Below are 22,762 nucleotides of genomic sequence, written 5' to 3' on the forward strand. Positions count from 1 at the left end.
CGTTGCTTTACCCATTTTCATGGTCAAAAAGCCAAAACATTAGCAAATACCAAATACAATATCACTACGCAAGTTAGCTCGTCAAATTCTACATGTTCTTCCTCTCTTTTTTCTTAGTCTTCATCTCATTGAATTTTTTTTAAATAGAGAGAAAAGGGTGAGAAAATCCACCATGGCTTTAGCAAACAAAGCTATCAATCTCGCAAGTGTTGGCTCAAATTTTCCTTCTTCTATTGATAAGCTGAAGAATTCATCAACTAAAGCTCAAATAAATTTAAGGGTCGCGAGAAATTCATCAGTTAAAGCAGTTCAGAGCTCATCTGTGGAATCAGATACTGGAAGATGGGTTAGAAAAAGACGACACCAGAATGTAGATGGCGACTTCTTTGTAGGTAAAAATCATATTTTGATAATTTCCCAGAAAATTTCATCTTTCTGGGGAGCTTTTTTTCTTTATAATATACTGTAATCGGTGGGAAATTGTTACTGAACTAGTTCATTGATTGAGGGGTTGTTAACTTCTTTTTTTATGTAGGATGGTATATTCTTAGTTCTTACGGTTGAAAATGAATAGGATATAGGTGTTAAATATATGTTTTTAACTCTTAATAGATGCTGGAAGCTATGGTACTCGGACTGTGTGAGTGTTGAATACGGGCAGGGGCGAAGCCAGCAATTTTGTTTAGGGGCCGAAATAAATTTGTAAAATTTGAGAGGGGGAAAGCTAGATATATAGTACTATTTACTTTTTATAGGGGCCAAACTTTGAATTTTTCCATTTAACTAAAGGCTTAAAATGCTTAATTTAATGTTTTACTTATTGGAGGGCCCTATATAGCAATTTCACCATTTGGCCAAGGGGCCAAGGCCCTTGCCTCCCCCGGCTACACCTCTGGATACGTCATACGAGTATGGTTAATCTTTTTTCTATGTTTTTCCATGTATTTGGAGAATCTTTGGAGGTGATATCTCGTATTCTTGTGTCGGACACAGATACTTTAAGAAAAATGAGTCCGAGCAGCATAGACAGTGAGGATACCTATAGGAAAAGAGTATTTTATTTTTTTAGTGCCATCTCTGCTAATTTTGGTATATTGGTTTTTAATCTATTTTGCAGATCATACATGCATAGATTGTGATACTTGTCGTTGGATGGCTCCGGTAATCGCTTAACAATCAAGCTTTTTTCCTTTTGGAGTTAACTTTTTGGATTAGATGAATGTCAGTTTACTGCTAGTTGAATATAAGTTTCAAGGATCTGGTTTACAAGGTATAGATGAATGTCAGTTTACTGCTAGTTGAATATAAGTTTCAAGGATCTGGTTTACAAGGTATAGAACAAGATTGTTCATCAACAATTTTAGTTTCTGAATGCATTGAGACTTGAAGAAATGAAAACTATGTTTAACTCTTAGAATTGCTGTTTTTTACCGTGTCCGAGATGGCATATGGCAATATGAATTGAAAATAAAAATTGTTTGATTAGCTATGGTATATATATAAGCTGAGAGTCATGGAAGGCATCTCGCTTGCCATTAAATGATTTCTTCCTTTCTTTTGCCTAATCACTTTCCATATAATAACAAGATCCGCAGACCACCGGCTGAGAGTTATTAACTATGCTGCATAACAATATTCTCACTTTAATGTTTCTTTATTTCTTGTTTGTTTTTCAGCAAGTCTTCACAAGAGTTGGTGAAATGTCTGCAGTTTATAAACAGCCAACTTCTAGCAAAGATCGATTAAAGGCTCTCCAGGTGCCGTTTCATTGGTTCCCTTTCTTGTATATCTATAACATGATATATCATAATTTCACACATTCATACGCTTGAACACCTTTATGCATTTCTCATTTTTGTTTCTATCAATTATCATACAGCGTGTTTGTTACCGAGATACGTTAGTTTGATTTCTATTCCAGAAGAAACTGCAATGTTATCATAAACATTTGATATTTTCAGGCCTTGCTTTCCTGTCCAACAAGCTCAATCCGTACCGAAGTACCTCCTCCTGATATCCTAGAAGCTCAAAAGACATTTCCGATTCCAGTAGATGAGAAGAAACTACCTGTAAATCATATCATTAGTGTGTTCTTATTTTGCATTTTTATATTATACATTCTTGGATTAGCATGCCAACCCGATCACTATGTCTATGATATAATTATTTTCAGGGTGTTTATCACTGTGGATATCATTCTGAGAAATCATACGGAGCTGCTTCGTACTTGATCATTCACCCTGGTGGAAATATACTTATAGATAGGTAATATTATAGTACTCATGTCTAACACCTATACCTGACATATTTCCGAGCATGGGTATGGGATATAACCCTCTAAAGACCCTCCAAATGCATAGAAATGCTTCTTCTTTTTTTCCCACTATGATTGCTTCGCATGTTAGGTTGAACTAATTTGTCTAATATAATTCTCTGCAGCCCCAGATTTACAGAGAAACTTGCAAAGGAGATTGAGACAATGGGTGGAGTACGCTATTTGTTCCTAACCCACAAGTATGTCCATAATTTTAATTTTTATTGTTTATTTTTGAGGTTTCTGATCCATGTTGTTATGGTCAGGGATGATGTTGCAGATCATGCAAAGTGGGCAACACGGTTTAGCTGTGATCGAATTCTGCACTCAGAAGATGTTAGTTTCATCATCCTTAACCTCTGATATGCACTTTCATCTATTTAAGGATCTGAGCTAGTTCTGCTAGACAGAAGTGATCTTATTCTTGCTTTGGTTCCTTCTATGTTCGTAAATCTTTCACAGTTTGCAAGTTCTAAATTATGAGAGGTCACTTGAGTTTACTAGTAAGCCCATGAATGGAAGTTACTGTATTGTTTATATCAAACATTAGTCGGACCGTGAGTGCAAATTTTAAAGCTATTATACTATGTGTACTTCATCTCTGTAGGTAGAAATTTGTACTGCTGATGTTGAGATGAAGCTAGAAGGGAATGGTCCATGGAGCCTCGGAGATGACATTATGCTTGTACATGCTCCTGGCCACACAGAAGTGAGTTCTTAATCAAATACATTCGACTTCCATATGGCTTTGAGAAACACTTCCATCGATTCTTGGTTGACATTTCAATATTTATGTCTTTTTTTAACTTCTGCAAATAATCACTATATATGAATAAAGTTTTACGAATTCAACTCCGGATATCTCAGTAATTTCTTAAACAGTTTAAGATGAACAAGGCTTATAATAATACATTTTGTAACTTGTTGCAGGGTACTGTTTGCTTGCTTTATAAGCCACTGAAGATTCTATTTACGGGTGACCATCTGATGATGACTGAATCTGGACTCAGCATAATGGAAATGTACAACAAATACTCTGGTAATACTACGTAAACACGGCTTCCTTTGTACCAAAAAAATTATTATTGCATGGAAATGTTTGGTAAGTTATATTTTCTGGTTTATATGCCTATGTTACTCGAACTCGAGTGTGTTGGATGCAAGACACTTGATCTTATTCAAACTTATACAAGATTTGATCACATAAACTTGTATCATTTGACTTCGAACTAATGCCGGCATTTCATCATGCGATTACATCTATGAGTAAAACTAAAAACAACAACATGAGCTATGAATATGATCTTAGGGAACATGAACATGACAGCATAGGCAGCCACCTTGTCAACAAATCATCATCATCTAGCTGGACATGTTATTTATGGAGCCTGTCTTTCTAACAGTTCACTGGATTCAACTTTCATCAATTACCATTTTCTTCACTTACGCTCACTATTTTGTTATTTTTAACAGTTCCTAAACAGGTGGATAGTGTTCAAAAGTTGATACAATTCGATTTCGATTGGATTATACCAGGTTGGTGTCAGTTGTCTCGTAAAATTTTCAGACTATTTTGATAGTATATATCGAAACTTTGCATGCTTTTCAAGAACAGCCTCCTGCACATGTCGTCCGATCCGAACTATGTACTTTTGAAACATTAACATGTTTCCATTGTTCCTTGTAACCACATTTTGCACATGAAAACTCAACATAAGTTGGATTCATTGTCTTCCTCCTTTTCATATTTGATTAATGTTCGTAACGGTCAATCTTGAAAGTTTTTGACATCTATATTTTACAGGTCACGGTTGGAGAATCGAGTTCAAAGATTTTCAAGAGAAGAACACCGTTCTCGAAGCTTTTGTCCGGGAAAAGTATAACCAGTATTCCTCAAGCTACAAATAAACAAGAACTATAGGTTCCATGAAAATCAAAGTGAATTAAAAAATGAAATCTGTTGTAACTTGTACCATGATTGCTAATTTCTCTATGCAAATAAAAATTTCAAGTATGCAATCATAGCTATGAAACTACTGGATAAAAATGCTATGGAGACTTTGTACTAAGAGTTATATTGCATTTTGTTCATTCTATTAAAAAAATAGGTAAATTAGTCCTAGTACGTTACATCAAAGAGGAAATTGGTTAGTTCTGTTAAAAATTCCAACAATTTGTATTGTTAAAAACTGGCATGATTGACGTAATAATCAAATAGTGACATGTGATATGTCATGTATATTTCATGTTGACGCAGTGGCGAATTCAGGAGGCTGGCAAGAATTCAGGAGGCTGGCAAGGCCGTCGGCTTCCTAGAATAGAAAATTTTCTATTTAGGTCTCTTTATAGTTTATAAAATTTTAAATTAATAATGGTAAAATTGTAATTTTTTAAAATTTTTTTAAAATTATAAAGATATAAATTATTAAAATGGTAAATTTATATATTTACTATTACAAAAATATATAATTTAATTTTGTCTAAAAAAAATTTTAGCCTTTGTCCTTGTGCTGATATACAAAGATTACTCTTGTTCCCATAAATAGTAGGATAATCTGCTTCAGCACACTTAAACCTATATCTTTTTATATTGATAATAATGTCAATATCAATTGAGTTAAAATTTAATCATGCCTCTATGTAACTTTTATAAGAATCATTGTTATTTCTTAAAATATCCGTGTCCATCGTACTTTCAAGCATGCTTAATATATATGTATATATACTTCACATGAAAAGAAAAAGATGAATGCAACTTTACCAATCACCAACCAAAAATAATTAAAAGGAAACAAAAAAAAAACAGCTTTAATCCATAAAAAAGGGATAAAGAGACACAAATAGTCAAGCTGCTGTCACTATCCAACATGAAATCTCAATGTCACTTTCCTAGAAAGAGAGCATTCGTTATTGCAGTCAATAGATTCCAAACTAAACCCAAAAATCTGAAAAAAAAATTCTCTTGAATGGTAGTTAAGCTAAAGCTAAAACAACCCCATCATCCCATTTCTTCATTGTTCATGCTTTAGAGACCTTTGACATGTTCATATGGCCTTGTTTGGTAGTCCAGGAAAGTTAAGTGGACTATTATTAAGAATTGGGCAGTGTTTTTCTGCAGCTGCTTCAATTGGTTTCATGGTTTCTGCTCATGGTTTTTTTAACTCCACTGCTTTCTGGTATTGTTTTCCTTCTATTATCTTGGTTATATCTTCACTTAGATTGATGATTATTTGTATATGATTCTATTGATTAATCCATGTGGCATGGGTTCGAGTGTGAATGTGAGGCACGCTACCTGTTCGAGTATATTTCAGAGAGAACTTGAAGAATATATGTCCAGATATGGTAAAAATATCATGAAAATTTTTGTACTAAGAGTTGATTGCATTTTACTCTATTTATTCAAAAAAAATAAATTAATCCATATTAATTAGATCAAAGAGCAAATTGATTTTGTTTTACCGTTAAAAATTGCTCTTTGTACCTCATAACGAGATACACGATAGATGCTAGGTGTAACTATCTAGTGATTCTATCTATTTTTTTAATAGAGGGAGCAAAATGTAACTCTAACTCTTAATATAGAGGTTGCCATAATACTTTTACCATCTAGATATCGAGTACTTCAAGAAAAATTAAAAATCAAAAGATTACCATATTGCATTTCTTTGTTTTCTTCATTTGAAAGACTAACTATTATAGATTTTTGGATTTAAAATTTTTCTTTTTTCGTATATTCGTGTTTAATATCTGTATCCTACATATATACTAACATGAGTATAAAGACATAACCCCTCAAGGCTCTCATGTATGACAATTACACCCGAGTCTGTGTAGCTTAGATACTTGAAATGGCATGTTGGTTTGTGATGTTTTTTTTTTTATTTTTCATTTGGTTGTGCATTTCTTTGTTGGTTTCAGCTATTTGATTGCGTCAATGGGGATTCAAGTTTTATGGAGCTTTGGACTTGCATGTCTCGATTTCCATGCTTTGAGGTCAAAGACAAACCTACACAATCCTGTCTTAGTAAGCTTGTTTGTTATTGGTGATTGGGTAATAATTTTAACTTTCATTTCTAAAATTTACTTTTTTTGCTGTTGGATGAGTGTCTGATATTGATATGTGTTAAATACGAAATTGTTCATATCGCCATTCTCATGTCCAGATATACAATAAGCATGGATGTCATACATACATACATACATACATACATACATACATAAAGATTTATGTTGATAATCTAATTGGTTAAAGATAATGTCATGATGATGATGATGATGATGATGAAAACTGCAGAATGATCATATTGCCATGTAATCTTTAGAAGTTCATACCACCAAACTCATGTCCAAACTCCAAATATGCAACAAACATGGATGTAATTCATTCATACATACATACATACATATTCATGCTGATAATCTAATTGGTTAATGATAATGTCATGATGCTGATGAATGATGATGATGATGATGAAAACTACAGAATGATTGTATTGCCATGTAATCTTTTAGAAGGTCATATCACCATGTCATGTCCAACTATGCAACAAACATGGCTGTCATACATACATACATAAAGATTTATGTGTCATGATGATGATGATGAAAATTGCATAATGAGCGAATTGCCATGTAATCTTTAGAAGGTCAGATCACCATACGCATGTTCAAATATGCAAACGAACATGAATGCAGGACATACATACATATTCATGCTGATAATCTAACTGGTTAATGACCATGATGGTGATGAAAAGTGCAGGTAACAGCCACATTATCACTTGCAGCAGCATGTTCATCTGCAGGTGTAACAGTTCTTTATTCAAGAGACTTGGGTTACTGCAGATCACCACAAATACCATGCTCCCATTTCAAAGCTTCCATTTTATTTGCCTTCATCTCATGGTTCCTGCTTGCCGTATCTTCCCATGTCACATTTTGGCTTTTGGCCGCTGTTTAAATCCATCCCATTTATGTTACAATTCCCCCTTTTCCATTGAAAATAGTTCCAATTTTCTTGGAAACTTGTCATAGTTGGTAATCTTCTGTCAGTTTCATAGATTTTTTCTTTTTCTTCTTGTACATGTATATACATATATATATATATATGTTCATTGAATTTCAACAACTTATTCTTTCCACTCAACCATTTAAAAAGGTTAAAATATAGTTTAAGTCCTCTATTCTTCATATATTTGAAATTTAGTCCTATTTTTATTTTAAGGAATTTAGTCCCTCTACTTTTCAGGTTTAAAAATACAAGCTGATTATTAGCACAATTAAAATTCTTTTGTCAAATTCAGTTTCAGTGTAATGATTATCAACTGATATTTTTTTAATCATTTCAAAATCTTACACCAACAAATTTAAAAAAAAAATTAACAACACTAATAAGTGTACTAAATTCCAAATTTACAAAAATATATATATGAGGTCAGTTAATTCAAGTTTCAAAATTCTTCAATCACAATTTTTAAGTACGAGTTAGTTTTGGGTTTTGCCTATTTCGAGTTTTTCAGTCAGATCGTTTTGGGTTACTTCTTGAAGTCATTTCGAGTTCAAATCATTTAAAAGTATAATGCATTCTAGATTTAAATCGTATCTAGTACAGATCATTTACAAGTTTGAATTGAACAAATTAAAAATATTGACTTTTTATTATCAAATCAAATTTTATTTATACAGCTCAAGTGTTGATTAAAAAGCTTAATCATATTTAGTTCGATTAATTCATTAATCATACATAAAAATATCGAAATAAATTTAAAATTTGAATTTTAATATCCATATTTCCAAATCTCTTACGTAAAATTAAATAAATTGGGTTATTTATTTAGCTTCAAAAATATGAAAAGGAAAAATGTCTGTAACTCAACCATGATGGAAACAACTCAGCTAAAGGGAATTACAGCTATGCTGTCACATGAAATTTAGCAATTTTCCATTACCAAACAAGAAAAAAAAAATTTGGAAACAACAATTTCAACAAAGTCAATATCTTAATAATTTTATGTTCCCCTGCTGTGGTCCTATAATATTACAGTGATGATAATGACTTTAGAATATGCTATTTAGCCTCTTTTTATCCTTTCCTTTTTGGTCAGCAAAATATATATTGGAAAGTGAAATTTATTAATAATTAAGGACCATAGGTTTCCAATTGGTACTTTTTTCCACGTTAAAAAATTAAAATTTATTATTAGTCCTTGTACTATGTGTAAATTATTAATTTAGTCTTTATTTAATCAAATTTAATCCATACACACAATGACGTAGTGTAGTAGAGGCTTAGAGGGGCCATGGCCCTCCAGGGTTTAAGATTTTTATAATTTTTCCCTTTGTATAGATACTATAGCCCTCCCAAAAATATAAGTAGGCCCCTCCAATATTTTTATAGTATTAAAAATAATATTAAAAATAAAGCAATAGGAAGCAGTATGTTTAAATCGAGTTGCTATGTTGGAATATTGCCTCTTTTGAATTGATTGTTACGTAGCACGTCTAATTTTAGCTTGGCTGTCCAATACTAACATCCTGGCTCCGCCACTGCATACACATTTTCAAACTGATCAATTTCAGTCCCTGTACTTCTTGAATTTTAAATTTTCAGTCTTGACTCAAATAGTAAGAGTTAAATCGGTTGGTTAAATTTTACTATTAATCACGTACTATATGTAAAGTTGTAGATTTAATCTGTGTACTTCAATTGAATCATTATTAAATTCTTCTATTAAATCCAGTTTCATTACAAATTTATAAAAGATTATTAATGATGTTACTAAATTAGACCTGAATTTTAAAATTTCAAAAGTAAAAAAAAAATTAAATTTCAAATGTAAAAAAGTACAAGGACTTAAAGTAAAATTTAACCTATTTTATATTATGATAGTTGAATCTCAATAATTAAGGACCAGTAGGTTAAAATTATTTTATTTCTCAATGTATCTACTAAAACAAGCCCAATAACTAATTTTTCGCATTTTGTAAGTCCACTAAAAGGTAGATGTTAGCCACGAATTTTAAAGCTACTTCATACCCAAGACTAGAGGTGTTCATGGGCCGGGCGGCTCAGCTCTGCCCGACGGCCCTCCCGAAATATGGGAGGGTTTGGGTAAAAATATAGGCCTGAAATATGGGTTTGGGTAAAAAATAAGGCTCGTTTAGAAAACCGGCCGGGCCTCGGGCATCACTTTTTTGGCCCGGGCCCGGCCCAAATATATAATAAATATATTTTTATTTTTTATTTTAAAACATTTTAAAAATATTTTTTAGGTATTTATTAAAAAATGGGCCGGACTTGGGCTTAGAATTTTTTCTTGGGCTGGGCCTGGATAAAATTTCAGGCCCATATTTCGGACTGGGCCGAGCCCGAGCCTAGGATGCAGGCCGAAATTTTTTCTAGACCCGGCCCGGCCCATGAACACCTCTACCCAAGACAAATATCGAATATTTAAGGTCTATTTTGATATATAATGGAAAACATCTTTAAAGTGATAAAGGATATGGCGGGTATTTTTTATTCCACTTAATATGTAATAAATAAATTTTTTTTATAAATGTGATTAATGTGATATAATTTGAATAAAAATAATATATGCTGACGTAATTACTTAATTATTCTTCTATCTCTTGTCATAAAAATCTAAAATTGGATTCGAATTTTATGCTTTGAAATTATATTTATTTTTTTTAAGAAGGTAGGTCTACCAACTACACTTTTTAATAATTAATTTTCAACATCACTTAATGAAAAGAAAAATATTGAAATAAACATATGTATGCCACATAATATATCAAATCCAATTCTTCACATGGTAGGACACATTATTTCATCCAACTTTTGTGCCCGCCACTCCAAATTTATAAAAAAGTTTATTTTAGTTTTAGTCCTTCATCTAATTTTTCGTCTCCTTTAACCCTTAAATTTATATTTTTTTATCCAATCACCTCCAAATGGATACAAATGTTAATGTGTGTTGTTAATTTTACTAACATAACATCTACGTCATAGTCAGGGGCAGAGCCAGAAAAATTGTTTAGGATGATGAAATTAAATTATAATTTTTACGATAGTAAAAATGCAATTTCACTATTTGAGTAGCCTATATTTTTATAATTTTTAAAGAATTAAATCAAAATTTTATTAATTTTAAGGGGGGCCAAAGCACAATTTTACTTTTATTAATTTAAAATTTTTAAATAGGCTAAATGAAAACTTGTCCATTTTAGGGGGGCTGGCACCTTTTCCAACCCCCCACTAGTCATAATCCACATGTATGACACATTAGCATTAATCAATTTTTTAAAAATTAAAAATATATATTTTTATAATTTTTATACTTTTTTAATCATTTCTAATTTTTAAAATATATTTCATATTTTTTTTCAATTTTAAAAAAATTAAAAAAATAATTAATTGCTAACATAGCATAACCGTCAACTGCCACATATATGCCACATCAGCTAAGTTAACAGACATTAACTTCTCCATCAATTTTGGGGTAATTTGACAAACAGTGCAAATTTAAAAGTTAAAAGAGACAAAAAAAAAAGTTAAATGGAAGGCTAAAATGAATTTTTTTTATAAAGTTGGAGGGCCAAATAAATCATTATACTTTTTTTTATTAAATATATACAAGAAAATGACTTGTTGAAGAATATACTAAATAAATGACAATTAAAGGATTCCATTATCAAATCTTTAGAACATTTTGATAACTAAAAAGCTATAGTCCTCATATATAATAAACAAACCCAATTTTCCACTATACATTTATTTATTTATTTTTAATTGGCTTTATTCTAATTGCAATTTGGAACCAAGGAAAATTGCATTTTACCAAATTAAATTGGGGAAATTTTTTTTAAGGCCTCCATCAAAATTAGGTAAGAAATTGAGAGACCATTCAAATAATAATAATTCTAAATGTGGACAAATTTTGTCTATAGAGTTTTCTTAGTTTAGAATATCCAAAACCTAAATAGAATCTTAAATTTTTTTTTATTTTTTATAAAAAATATAAATTATTGAAATTTGAAGCACATTCAACATCACACATTTAATACCCTATTTTCCCCCTTTAACTTAATTAAGGTGTAATTTTGCTCCCAATCTTTATACTCTTTGAAATTTAATTATTAATTTTAGGATTTTTTTCTAGAAATATTATTTTTAGGACTTTAATCTCTATACTTGTTTGATTCAAAAATTAAAGTTTGACTTTTATTAAATTTGAATATATGCTATTAAATTTTAATATTAGAGTTTAACTAATGCTCATTAATAATATTATCAATTGAATTTTGATTTTTAAATTAGACAAATAAAAGGATTAAATTTCAAGATTTAAAAACATAAGGGATAAATTTCAAAAGTTAAAAAAGTACAGATAGTGAGTGCAAATTAAACCCTTATTTAACCATTAAAATTTTGTTTTAAAAAACTAAAAATTTTAAAGAAATTGAAAAAAAATGTTATGACTTTTCATTAGTTTAATTAAAATGTTGAATTTTTAGGTGAATAGATAGTTTCAAACTATTGGACAAGTTGTTTAAATTTTTTAAAATATTTAATTATCTTTTTTAAATTTCAAAATTTCATTGACGTCATTCATTACGTGCAATTAAATTTAGGCCCACACAATTAATTAACAGTATAAATGATAATAATTATGAGGCTAATCAATTAGGATCGTGTTCAAATGTGATGATGCATTTCTAGTGAAATTATTGTTGGCAGATGGATCTGTCAATAACACAATGGTGGAGTTACATTCGATTCATGATATCCTTAATCATGAATGGAAGATACGTATTCACGATGTTTCTAGATCCCAAAACACGGTTACCGATCATAAGGCAAGACTTGCAGTATCTAATACTTCAAATTTAGTCATTTTTGAATAACCTTCATAATCCCTAAGATGTGTGTGTTTTTTAATCGTTTTATGCTTTTCTTTTCTACCAAAAAAGAAGAAGAAAATATCGAATTTTAATTTTGGAGATGTTATTATTAAAAATAATAATCATAAAATTTAAATATAAATAATAAAATTAATATTAAATATAAAAATTAATAATTAATAATAATAACAACCACTTTAATTTTGAAACATTAGTCACAACTAGTGATAATTGTGGTTAGTAATTTAGGGGCCACAAAATTTAACTTTGATTTTGGGTCCGTATGAATATGTACCCTCTAGTACCTATCAACTTTAATTTTTTTGTTGCCTAACACCCATTGAATTCTTATCATTGACTCGGTGGGATTATAATTATGTTTTTTACTTTAATATTGCCCACATTTTTTTATAGTAAAGAAGAAGGGTAATATGCAAATAATGCTCTATCTTTTGTCGTTTTAGCCCCTCCAAGATTGGGGAAAAGGATTTCTTATCCTATGCTGCCGACAGAATAGGTGCGTCTTAGACTTATCATTTAGATGAATCAGATTGGTTTTGGATGAAATAAGGTCAAGGATTTTGAAATTTACGGATTACTTTGGTTTGGTCATTTTGGTTTGAGAATTAAGCCTTTCAAATTGAGTCATTTCATATTATATAATCGGATTTTTTTTTATTCAAGATGTCGTGGTTAAGTCTTCGGATTTGAATTAGTTCGAAATTAGATTGGGTTTTTTTCGGATTTCTAAAGTATCCATATAAATTTAAAAAATGTCATAAGTTTTTATACTCGAAAGTTTGAACTTTTGTTCATGTATTTTTATTTCTAAAAATTTAGTTCTTTTATTTTTAGATTTTAAAATTTAAATCCAATTGTTAATATAGTAAATTTTGTTGTTAAATTCAAGTAAATTATAAGTCATTTTTTAATTACATGACTGTCATATGAGTATTTTTTTTATTTTAAAATGCTACATCAATAAATTTAACAAATACAAAAAAACAATAGTATTAACAGTTGAATTTAAATTTTAAAATCATAAGAATTAAATTCCAGAATTTTAATAAGAATGGGAACTTATAGCATATTTTAACCTGCATATAAATATACTCAAGTCCACTAAGTGTAGATCCTTTCCAAATTTATTTTAGTATAGGTTCAGATATATTTCAATTATCAACCAAGATGACCAGAAAATAGTGAAATAACAATAAAATATACAAAAATAAACAAATTATTGCTAATAAGTTAAAAAAAAAATCCCGGATAAAACCAACAGATGTAATGTTTATTTGTAATATACACATTAAAGTTACACATTTCACACCAATGATTAACTTAAGCAATTGACAAACAGGAAATGACCCTAGAGACTTAGCAGAAAACTGGGATTCAATACTTCTTGTTGGAGTGAAAAAGAAGGAATTAATAAAAAAAAGAACAAATACATTCTTTAATTTTACCTGGAAAACGAAAAAACATCATCACATGACGATTTCCGGCTTCAAGATGCTCGATTTGATCTCTTTGTGAGGCAAAACCACGCCGCCGTTGCTGTAAATTTCGTCACATACGTGAACGTCTTCTCCAAGGATGGTCATGTTTTCTACTCTAGCCCATTGACCAATGGTGGAATGCCATCCGATGATACTGCTGGATATGCATGCGTGTTTCTTGATGCGCACTCCACGCATCACCGTGCAACGAGAAAGTCTGACTCCGGACTCGACAACGCAGCCTGGACCAATTGCCACGTCTGGTCCGATCAAACATCCTTCTCCGATTTTGGCAGTCTCATGAACCAAAACGTTTCCTACAATGTTTGGACCACTGGCCAACTTAGGTGAAGCTTTCTTTCGAAGGGAGTCTAGATAGAGTCTTAGTCCGGTAATATAGTCCCTTGGTTGACCGATGTCCATCCAAAACCCTGGTAGGACCATTGCATACAGCTTCTTCTCGGCTGCAATCTTCGGGAAGACCTCTTTTTCAATCGAGGTTGGTCTCAGTTCGATTCTATCAAGAACAGAAGGGTTCAGCAGATAAATCCCAGCATTGATTTTGTTTCCAACAAACAATTTAGGTTTTTCCACGAATTTGTCCACTTGTCCTGTTGATTCTTCCATCACCACCACACCATATTTCGATGGTTCATCCACCTATATAGTTTCAACTCGACTATTACAATCTCTCCATAGAAAATAACTCAAAACTGAAAACAAAGAAAATCTTAAAAGAGTCGAATTGTTACCTTGGTTACCATTATGGAAGCTTCTCCACCATGAGCTTTGTGGAATTCAATCATTTCTTTGAATGGATACTCACTGATAACGTCACTGTTAAGGACAAAAAACGGTTCGCCGGACTCGTCAACAAGTTTGTCCCTAGCCAAAGCAAGAGGACCAGCAGTGCCGAGCGGCTCAGTCTCTTGAGAACACGTGATCGTGATCCCGAGTTTAGTTTCGAACTCCTTCAAGAAGTTCAACATCACCTACAAAAAATCAAGTTGCCCACCAGTCAGCCTATGAACACTTATAGCCACTAAAACTTTCAGATCATTGCATCAAATTTTACACATTAAAAACCTCTCATGTACCTCAGGTTGGTAATTAATAGCCAACACAACTTCAGTTACACCAACAGCCTTGAGAGCCTCAATCTACAAAAAAATCCAAATATATACTATCTTGAGAAAACAACAATCATAAACCCAAAAAAAACTGCTTCCAACAATCATAAACCAGAAAAATACCTGATGCAGGATCATGGGTTTATTAGCGAATTCGACAAGTGGCTTCGGAACACTGAGAGTCAATGGCCTCAATCGAGTTCCAAACCCTCCAACAAGAATAAGTGCCTTCATTCTGATACAGTTTCTGATTTACCTGCAAATAATATAATCAGTAACTTAAGCAATCCAATTTAGATCCCAAATAAAACCCCAAAAACTCTCCTACTTGTACATAACAAGGAAACCAAACACTAAAACACACGCCATAAGCCTTGATGCGATAGTCAACCATCTGATTTTTTTCCCTTTATTTCCTTCCTACCAAATACATTGATTGGAATGACTTTAAAACAAAATCCAGCCATAGAGTAAACCCTGCTTCAAGTAACGGAACATGATTTAAGTTACTTTATTTTAATAATTTTCAAGGGAAAAGAAATAGTGTTTTTTTTTTAAAAAGAAAGACCATTCAAATGTCCATAGAAATTGCCTTTCTCGCTTCCACCGAGCCATGAAAAACAGGAGATCTCCACAAGATCACGCGTAGAAGGTTAAAATAAAAGGAAGCATTTGAATTTGACAATTCCAAGTAAGAAATCAAAACTTAGCCAGAAAATATAAGCCGAGTCAGTCTTGATCTAGCGACACGCAAATTCTTGACTTTTTACAAAGCATTTTAACAACAAACATATCAAAAAAGAAACGAAAAACTTCAGTAAAATTCTTAAGTTGGATTCTGTGGCTAAACAAGAACGAGATTAAGTAAATTAAGTTAAATCCCCTGTTGTTTTTTTCTCAAATTTAACCATGCAAAACCTCAGATCTAACAAAAATACAACACTGCAAATCAAAACAAACTTCAAAATTCTCCACAAAAACGCAATTAAAGCAACGAAATCGAACAAAAATAAAATAAAAACGCCGAACAGGAAATCACATTGTCAACTCCACTGAAACATTCAAAGCTAGACTAATATAAACCTTGAGAAAACGACTCCATACAGAGCTCGAAAACACCATAATTCAGTGATTACCTTAAAAGCCTTACCAGATCCAAGCACGAACTGAGTTCCAAAAACTCGAGACCGATTCGAGACAACAAAAAAAGGCGGGGAACCGAGTCAACAAGGACGAGTTGTAATTTTTCAGTTTTTTTTCCTTTTGGTGTCGGAAGCTGAGGTGGCAGCTTAGAGAGGAAAAAAAATGGGGCATCGTTTATGGGAAAGGAGAGCGGTATTTATATTAACAAAGGCGAGAATGTGATGAAGATAACTAACGTGAAGGTTTCTTTCTTTTTTCTTTTTCTTTTTTTTCTTTTTGGCGGATTTGAATTAATTTATTAAATTCAATTTTTTTATTGAAAATAAAGAGATGTTTCGAGGCGGTTTCGGGTTTTGGATGGGTTACGGGTCGGGGATAAAAATGTACGATTCGGATTTTAGTTGGGGCGAAGGTGTGTGGTTATCTAATGATGGAAAACGGTAAATGATGATTGGCTTTCATTGTAGTAAGTGTCACAGTCAGTGAATCTTTAGAAAATTCGAATTTTCTACTTTTTTATTTTTATTTTGCTTACAATGAGAATTTATTGTATCACGGAACGATATGAGCCAAAACTAAAAAAAATTAAAAATTATTGGTAAACATTTCTTCTTTTAGTCTTTTTCTTTTCCGATTATACTTCCTAATTTAATATTCTGTGGTTCAGAATTAGGAATTTCTTCTAGTTGATTTTTAGAATTATTTCCTATATTAAACATAAAAATATATTCTTCATCAGAATCAGTTTCTGATATTAATTCATATAATATTTCATTATGATTTGTTTCCTGTATGAAACATATTTCTAAATCTTGTTCTTCAAGATTTTTGATCATTTTCCTAGCATTTTTCCTTTTATTAGGACATTTGTTAGCTAGATGACCTTCTTCATCACAAATAAAACATTTATATATTTGTTTATTTTGGTTGGAAGACTTTTTCCTAACCACTTTTTTACTTTGACCAGAAAATTTTTTATTACCTGGCTTCCATTTTCTAAATTTATATTTTTTACGTTTTTTATAAGTTTGGGATATATTTGTTTACACCCAAATTCCCATTCATTTTCTAGTATTTTAGAACAATATTTATGACTTAACTTATTTTTAACTTGTTTAGCCGCTTTACTTTGCAAACAGTGTAAAGTTATTCTTTCTTTTGCAAAATTAATTCTATTTCCTATAGTATCTATATTATCTTTTGAAAGCCCTGAGTTTCTACTGTACTTATCTACATAAGATACGTATTTGTTTATACATATCTCATCCCAAGGTGGGGGTAACTTATGAAAGTATTGGTTTTTCCAAAACTCTATATTTTCATTTCTTAATTTTTGATATTCATTAAGAAATTTTTTAGAAAATTCTTCTAAATATCTAATATCACACAATTTTATTTTTGAAAGAGTATAACTAGCTACACTATCTTGATCTTTTTTATCACAATAACCACAAAATTCTGTTTTTAGAATTGAGGTTAATCCTTTTAGAAGATCTTTAGGAGTTCCTATTTGGTTTAATAAAAGCTCCTTTTGTTCTTTTCCTTTCTCAGACTCTTCCCATCGTCTAAGAAATTGAAGAACAACACCTTGAAAAGTTCCAACAAAATAGTTTAAAAACTTTTCTTTTGACCAAGTGTTGTTGTTTACAACAACATTGACTGTGCCCAATCATCTATGACTTTTTCATAGTCTGCTATAGGAGTATTAGTTAGATCTAAATATATTCCTCCTTGAGCAACATTTCTTTTATTTAAGTCATCTATTCTTTGTTGAACAGGTTGACTTGATGATTCACCTGGGTATTCAGGCTTGACATCATTAGTAGCAATATTTTCAGTGTTATCACTAAAAATTCTCATTGTATCATTATTTATTTCAAAATCTCTTTTTAAATTTCTAAGATAATCATTTGTTTGATCATCTGATTCTAACTTCCTTTTTCCACGAGGATCTGGTGGTTCAGTATCCATGGGTTCAGGAATCTCTATATTTTCATCTTCAGATGAAGTGGTTTCTTCATCAGAAGTATAGGTTGAGACTTTTATATCTTCATCCTGATCTGTTTAAGTTTTTTCTTCATCAGATAAATTTCTATTTTTTATTTCCTGATCTGTTGAAGTTTTTTCTTCATCAGATTGTTTCTTATATAATTCTGTTTTTTCAGAATTATTCGAACTACTACTATCATCATATTTTAACATATAATGATAATTAAACATACTAAAAAGATCTTTATGTTTTTCATAAAGTTCTTCTATTAGTTTTAAATATTCAACTCTTTCAAGTTGATCATCAGTAGTAGTAAATTTATCTTTCCAATGTTCTATAAGTGTTTTATAGGATTGGAAATCATATTCTTTTTGTTTATCTTCTTTTTTACGTTTTTTATGTTTTTTATAGTTTTTTATCATAGATGATGACTCATCAGATGAAGTGTTTTCTTCATCAGATAAAACAAAAATATGATCTTGACCATTACCATAATATAAAGGACCTAAATTTACATCGGACTCAATATTATTATTAAAAACTTGATCTAATTTATTATTAATATTAGTTAATATTTCTTTAGACTCATGGTTTAAGTCTAAATCTTTTATATTACCTATGTTATTTACTTTTTCTTCTACAGAACTGACCTTACTATATAATTTACCAAAATAAAAAGAAGTCATGTCAACAAGACTATTAATACCCTTACTCAGAGATGAAATGTTATTTTCATTTCTAGAATCTATATGCGTAATATGATCACAAGTTTTATCTTTAAACTGACACTCGATTTGCTCCATATTATTTGCTTCGGGTAACCTAAAACCGGCCTGTAATCCTAACGTCTTCACCAAACGCCTACACGTCCACCCCGGACTCAACGGCAACAAGAAGACATATTAACAGATATAGGTTTTGAAACAAATAACCGTGAAACAAACAGAAATGTAAATCAAAGATTAAAACTTACAATAAATATTACGCTACTTTCTCCAGAAAGTCGTAACACCGGCACCTCTGATACCAACAGGTGGAGGGGGGTGAGTGGAGGGTATTTGGAGAGTATGAGCGGAAGGGAATATAGACTCTTTATTACAAAAGGAAAATCTTTGCAAAAGAGAGAAAACTAAAAAGTAAACTATAAGCAAACGATGCCTATACAATTGAACTTTCCTCTCTATTTATAGAGGAGATAAAAAAATTCTATACAATTGTATTTTGAATCCCGAACAGTGTTTCTGATAAGGATTCGGCTTCAAATGGATGTGGCTGCTTCCACGTCGCATTTGTCTTTTTGTAACTTTAATTGCATGGCTCTGGTTGTTTCCACGTTGCATGCTTGTATTAATGGCTGCTTCCATCACTTGCTTGTGTCATGGTAGCTTCCATCATTGCTTACATCATCATTGGTTTGATGATAGCTTCCACGTTGCAAAACTTGTTTGTCTGCATATGGATTGTCTTCTTTTGTCTCCATCATGGATTTGATGATGACATCCACGTTGCCAAACTTTGTTGTCGGTATGTGGATTTTCTTCTTTTCAGGTTGCCATCTTTGTTGACTTCAACCCTCTTGATAGTTTTCTTGATGTATGACTTTTTGTCTTCATCAACCATCATAATGAACTAAAAAGTAAACGATCTTTTGTAATATTTTGTGATGAAATGATAGAGAAGATTAACAAAAATCATATCTCTAAAGAAGAAATTCAAACTTCAACAATCGACAAAAAGTCAAAAGTTGAAATAATGATTAAAGTTACATTTCAATTTAGAAAATATAAAAAATATTCTCTAAATGCTTTGGTTGACACTGGAGCTACAATTTGTAGTTGCAGAGAAAATGCGATTCCTATAGAAAAATGGGAATTAATGAAAAAACCTATAAAAATATTAGGGATAGATGGTAGCAAAAATATAATAAAATATAAAGCAAAAAATATACCAATTTACATAAACAATGTTAAATTTATAATTCCTAAGATAGTTTGTTTTCCAAAAATGAAAACAGATATCTTATTAGGTAATAATTTTATATGTAAGTATTTACCTTTTACTATTGATAAAAACTCTATTTGGTTATCAGCAAGAGATGATTTTATAAAAGTTCCAATTGAAGAAGAAAAAAAAATTGTGTGTAATAAAAATTTTACACCTATTAAATTAGATAATTATTGCTAACAATTGCTGATTATCTTAGCAGGTTATGGATAGAGGTAAAAAACCTCTACATTAAGTAATAGTTGGTGAATGGAATACTGTTCACAAAAATCCCAACAAAGGGAAAGCAGAAGCAAACTCCAAAAAAGGATTTGTACCTGCACAAACACCATTTTATCCTAACCAAGGATATTATGTGTCTTATCTAATGGTAAACCAACCATTTGGAACAAATGTTTTAAATTACCCAATGGTAAACCAACCAATGGGAAATACTTTTTCATTGACCCCAAATACGGTGAGTCAATGGTCTCAAAACTCGAATTCAGTAACGCAAAACAGCTTTGCTGAAGTCATCAAAAAATCAGACAATTTGTTGAAACAACAACAAATTCAAGAAGAAAAAGATCTTTCAAAAATTAAAGATTTTTATAATCTTGGTTTATCACCAGAAATTTATGATTTTATAAATGAAATATGGAAAACCCATGTTTCACAACAAAGAGCCAATTTCCGAAAAGCTCTTACCAGATTTTCATCATTCTTAGTTGAAAAAACAACTAAAGAAAATGAAGCTGAAGATTTATTATTAAAATCTATTTTATATAAAGATTGGGATGAATTCCAACTCGAATTTATGGATATTAAGGAGATAAACAATCTTCTTGATATTATTCAATATTTTATTCATAAAGGGAAAAACAATTCTATTATGAATAAAGTATTTAGAATATGTATGTTCAATAAAGCTAGGAAATTATTACCTGTAGAAATATTCACAAAAAAAAAATAAAGTAATTTGCAGACAGCAAAACCAATTTCAAAAAGCTTTTTCAGAATATTTTCTACAAGCTTATGTTTTTACTGATTATCTAGATAATGAATTTCCTACTTTAAAATACAGACTAGATCATGAACCATTTAATATAACCAATATTGAATGGGGTTTTACTAAAGAAATAGTTGTGCAAAATCTTTCTTTTCATCTTTTAAAAGATTTTCCAGCTATTGTAAAGTCTGTTTTACAAAACATCATAAACAATGATGATTTTTATTACTATTTTCATATTGATATTAGTAGTCTAATTGGTATAGCTGAACAAGAAAAATTCTATCAGCCATATCAAATTTGGATTATTAAAAGGATGATTGGAACCTCCCAATTATCTATTGTTAATGAAGATAAAGAACATTTGTCAAAAACAATTGATAAATGTTATAATAAATTTGAAGATTATCAAGTCCAAACAGGACTAGATTTATTATCACAAGCCTATTATCTTCTCCATGATGAAGTCTACAAACTCTGGACAGATGGCAGAAGAATTTTGGCATTTCCGAATGGAAACATCCAGGAGGAAAGAAATGAAGAAAACTAATCTAACATTGTTGAAATCTTTACAAAAGATCCTAGTGGGAAAAGGAAAATTTTGTTTATCAGATGTCAATTAATGGATCAATGATAAATAAAAGGAAAATTTTGTTTTTAGTCATTGTATTTGAATGAAATTTCAAATGAAGTCCATGTATTTAAAATTATTTGTTCAATTTAAAAATATTGTTCTTGTTGTTGACACCGATTTCATAAATTTAGCAAATGTACTTGATAAATAAGTAAATTTCAACAAAAAATACTAATGGTATAATGACTGAATTATTTTAGGTTTGGGAATTAAATGTTGGTTGAACGAGTGGTAGAGTGACAAATAAGATAATTTCATTTTAATAATAAAATGTACTCGGTAGGGGTTATCCAGGGATCATGAACACAAATTCTTTATCACTCTACTACTAATTAAATGTCGATTGAATTAGTAGTAGAGTGATAAAGAATTTGTGTTCATGATCCCTGGATAACCCCTACCGAGTACATTTTATTATTAAAATGGTTTAAGGATTAAATCTTAAAATTTTCCAAAGTATAGGGATCGAGACATATCTTGACATAAAATAAAATGAGAAGTAATTAAAAATGATTTTTTTGGTTACACATTACCAATGGATAGTGAGGAATGATGAAAACAACGTCAAGGTTTTAATTTAGGGGTGTTCATAGTTCGGTTAAAATAAAATTAATCGATTGAATTGATCTGATTTGATTAATTTGTCGGTAGTTGAATTTAGTTTGATCGGAGGTCGGTTGATGATTCTTTTAAATTTTGATTATCGGTTAATTCGGTTCGAAATCGGGTAATTAATCAAAATAAATTATATATATTATATAAAATATATTTTTTATATTAGCAATGTATTTTTTTATATATATTTTATACTTATTTTAACCAAAAGACAAAAATATATAAATTTCGGTTAACTGACCGATCATTTGAACACCCCTAGTTTAACCATCATATTCGTTTTTTTTAACACTAATCTCATTATAGGTTCTTATCATATCTACTCTTTTGATCCAACACCTAGAATTACCCATAGCCTCTCCCGAACCCTTAAATAGGAGGATAATACGCTTCAACGCACTCAAACTCATGTCTTCCTATTTTAGCAACAATGCCGATACCAATCGAAATAAGACTCAATCGGCTTTAGCATATTGATTTTTAAACAACTTTAATTAACTTGTAATTCAATTTTATATAGTTGAAAATTGAGAAACCGT

At 30.7% G+C, this 22,762-nt stretch overlaps 3 protein-coding genes across 5 annotated transcripts; 2 read left to right on the forward strand and 1 right to left on the reverse strand.

Annotated features, from left to right (window-relative positions):
- The first annotated feature begins 6 nt into the window (after positions 1-6).
- On the forward strand, positions 7-4,383 carry LOC107935280 (uncharacterized). Its single transcript, XM_041103748.1, has 11 exons — positions 7-392; positions 1,118-1,161; positions 1,677-1,757; positions 1,962-2,069; positions 2,174-2,265; positions 2,440-2,514; positions 2,581-2,650; positions 2,922-3,023; positions 3,245-3,353; positions 3,788-3,850; positions 4,119-4,383. The coding sequence occupies exons 1-11, from the start codon at positions 173-175 to the stop codon at positions 4,220-4,222; spliced, it is 1,068 nt and encodes a 355-aa protein (XP_040959682.1). The 5' UTR covers positions 7-172; the 3' UTR covers positions 4,223-4,383.
- Positions 4,384-5,073: 690 nt separating this feature from the next.
- LOC121222619 (CASP-like protein 5B2) lies at positions 5,074-7,443 on the forward strand. 2 transcript variants are annotated; one of them, XM_041103750.1, is made up of 4 exons: positions 5,074-5,490; positions 5,589-5,654; positions 6,235-6,310; positions 7,080-7,443. In XM_041103750.1, the coding sequence occupies exons 1-4, from the start codon at positions 5,363-5,365 to the stop codon at positions 7,275-7,277; spliced, it is 468 nt and encodes a 155-aa protein (XP_040959684.1). In that variant the 5' UTR covers positions 5,074-5,362; the 3' UTR covers positions 7,278-7,443. The 2 variants fall into 2 exon arrangements, with proteins under 2 accessions (XP_040959684.1, XP_040959685.1); XM_041103751.1 differs by lacking the exon at positions 5,589-5,654 and having other exon boundaries at positions 5,091-5,490; positions 6,236-6,368; positions 7,080-7,389.
- Positions 7,444-13,490: 6,047 nt separating this feature from the next.
- LOC121222620 (mannose-1-phosphate guanylyltransferase 1) lies at positions 13,491-16,284 on the reverse strand. 2 transcript variants are annotated; one of them, XM_041103752.1, is made up of 5 exons: positions 15,986-16,284; positions 14,973-15,105; positions 14,817-14,879; positions 14,472-14,711; positions 13,491-14,379 (listed from the first exon to the last, which is right to left on the reverse strand). In XM_041103752.1, exons 2-5 carry the CDS (start codon positions 15,081-15,083, stop codon positions 13,708-13,710), a joined length of 1,086 nt encoding a protein of 361 aa, XP_040959686.1. In that variant the 5' UTR covers positions 15,084-15,105; positions 15,986-16,284; the 3' UTR covers positions 13,491-13,707. The 2 variants fall into 2 exon arrangements, with proteins under 2 accessions (XP_040959686.1, XP_040959687.1); XM_041103753.1 differs by having other exon boundaries at positions 16,000-16,225.
- Between the last annotated feature and the right edge of the window lie 6,478 nt (positions 16,285-22,762).

Source organism: Gossypium hirsutum, chromosome D10 (genome assembly GCF_007990345.1).
Source record: "Gossypium hirsutum isolate 1008001.06 chromosome D10, Gossypium_hirsutum_v2.1, whole genome shotgun sequence".
Classification (NCBI taxonomy): Eukaryota; Viridiplantae; Streptophyta; class Magnoliopsida; order Malvales; family Malvaceae; genus Gossypium; species Gossypium hirsutum.

Bases quoted from the DNA above. Each gene is read 5' to 3' on its own strand.
- LOC107935280 (XM_041103748.1), top strand. From the start codon at position 173: ATGGCTTTAGCAAACAAAGCTATCAATCTCGCAAGTGTTGGCTCAAAT. The intron at 3,024-3,244 runs GTGAGTTCTTAA...AACTTGTTGCAG, and splicing joins ATGCTCCTGGCCACACAGAA to GGTACTGTTTGCTTGCTTTA. The intron at 3,851-4,118 runs GTTGGTGTCAGT...TATATTTTACAG, and splicing joins TTTCGATTGGATTATACCAG to GTCACGGTTGGAGAATCGAG.
- LOC121222619 (XM_041103750.1), top strand. From the start codon at position 5,363: ATGGCCTTGTTTGGTAGTCCAGGAAAGTTAAGTGGACTATTATTAAGA. The intron at 5,491-5,588 runs GTATTGTTTTCC...CATGGGTTCGAG, and splicing joins TTTAACTCCACTGCTTTCTG to TGTGAATGTGAGGCACGCTA. The intron at 6,311-7,079 runs GTCAAAGACAAA...TGAAAAGTGCAG, and splicing joins CTCGATTTCCATGCTTTGAG to GTAACAGCCACATTATCACT.
- LOC121222620 (XM_041103752.1), bottom strand. From the start codon at position 15,083: ATGAAGGCACTTATTCTTGTTGGAGGGTTTGGAACTCGATTGAGGCCA. The intron at 14,712-14,816 runs GTACATGAGAGG...GATTTTTTGTAG, and splicing joins CTATTAATTACCAACCTGAG to GTGATGTTGAACTTCTTGAA. The intron at 14,380-14,471 runs GTAACAATTCGA...GAAACTATATAG, and splicing joins CTTCCATAATGGTAACCAAG to GTGGATGAACCATCGAAATA.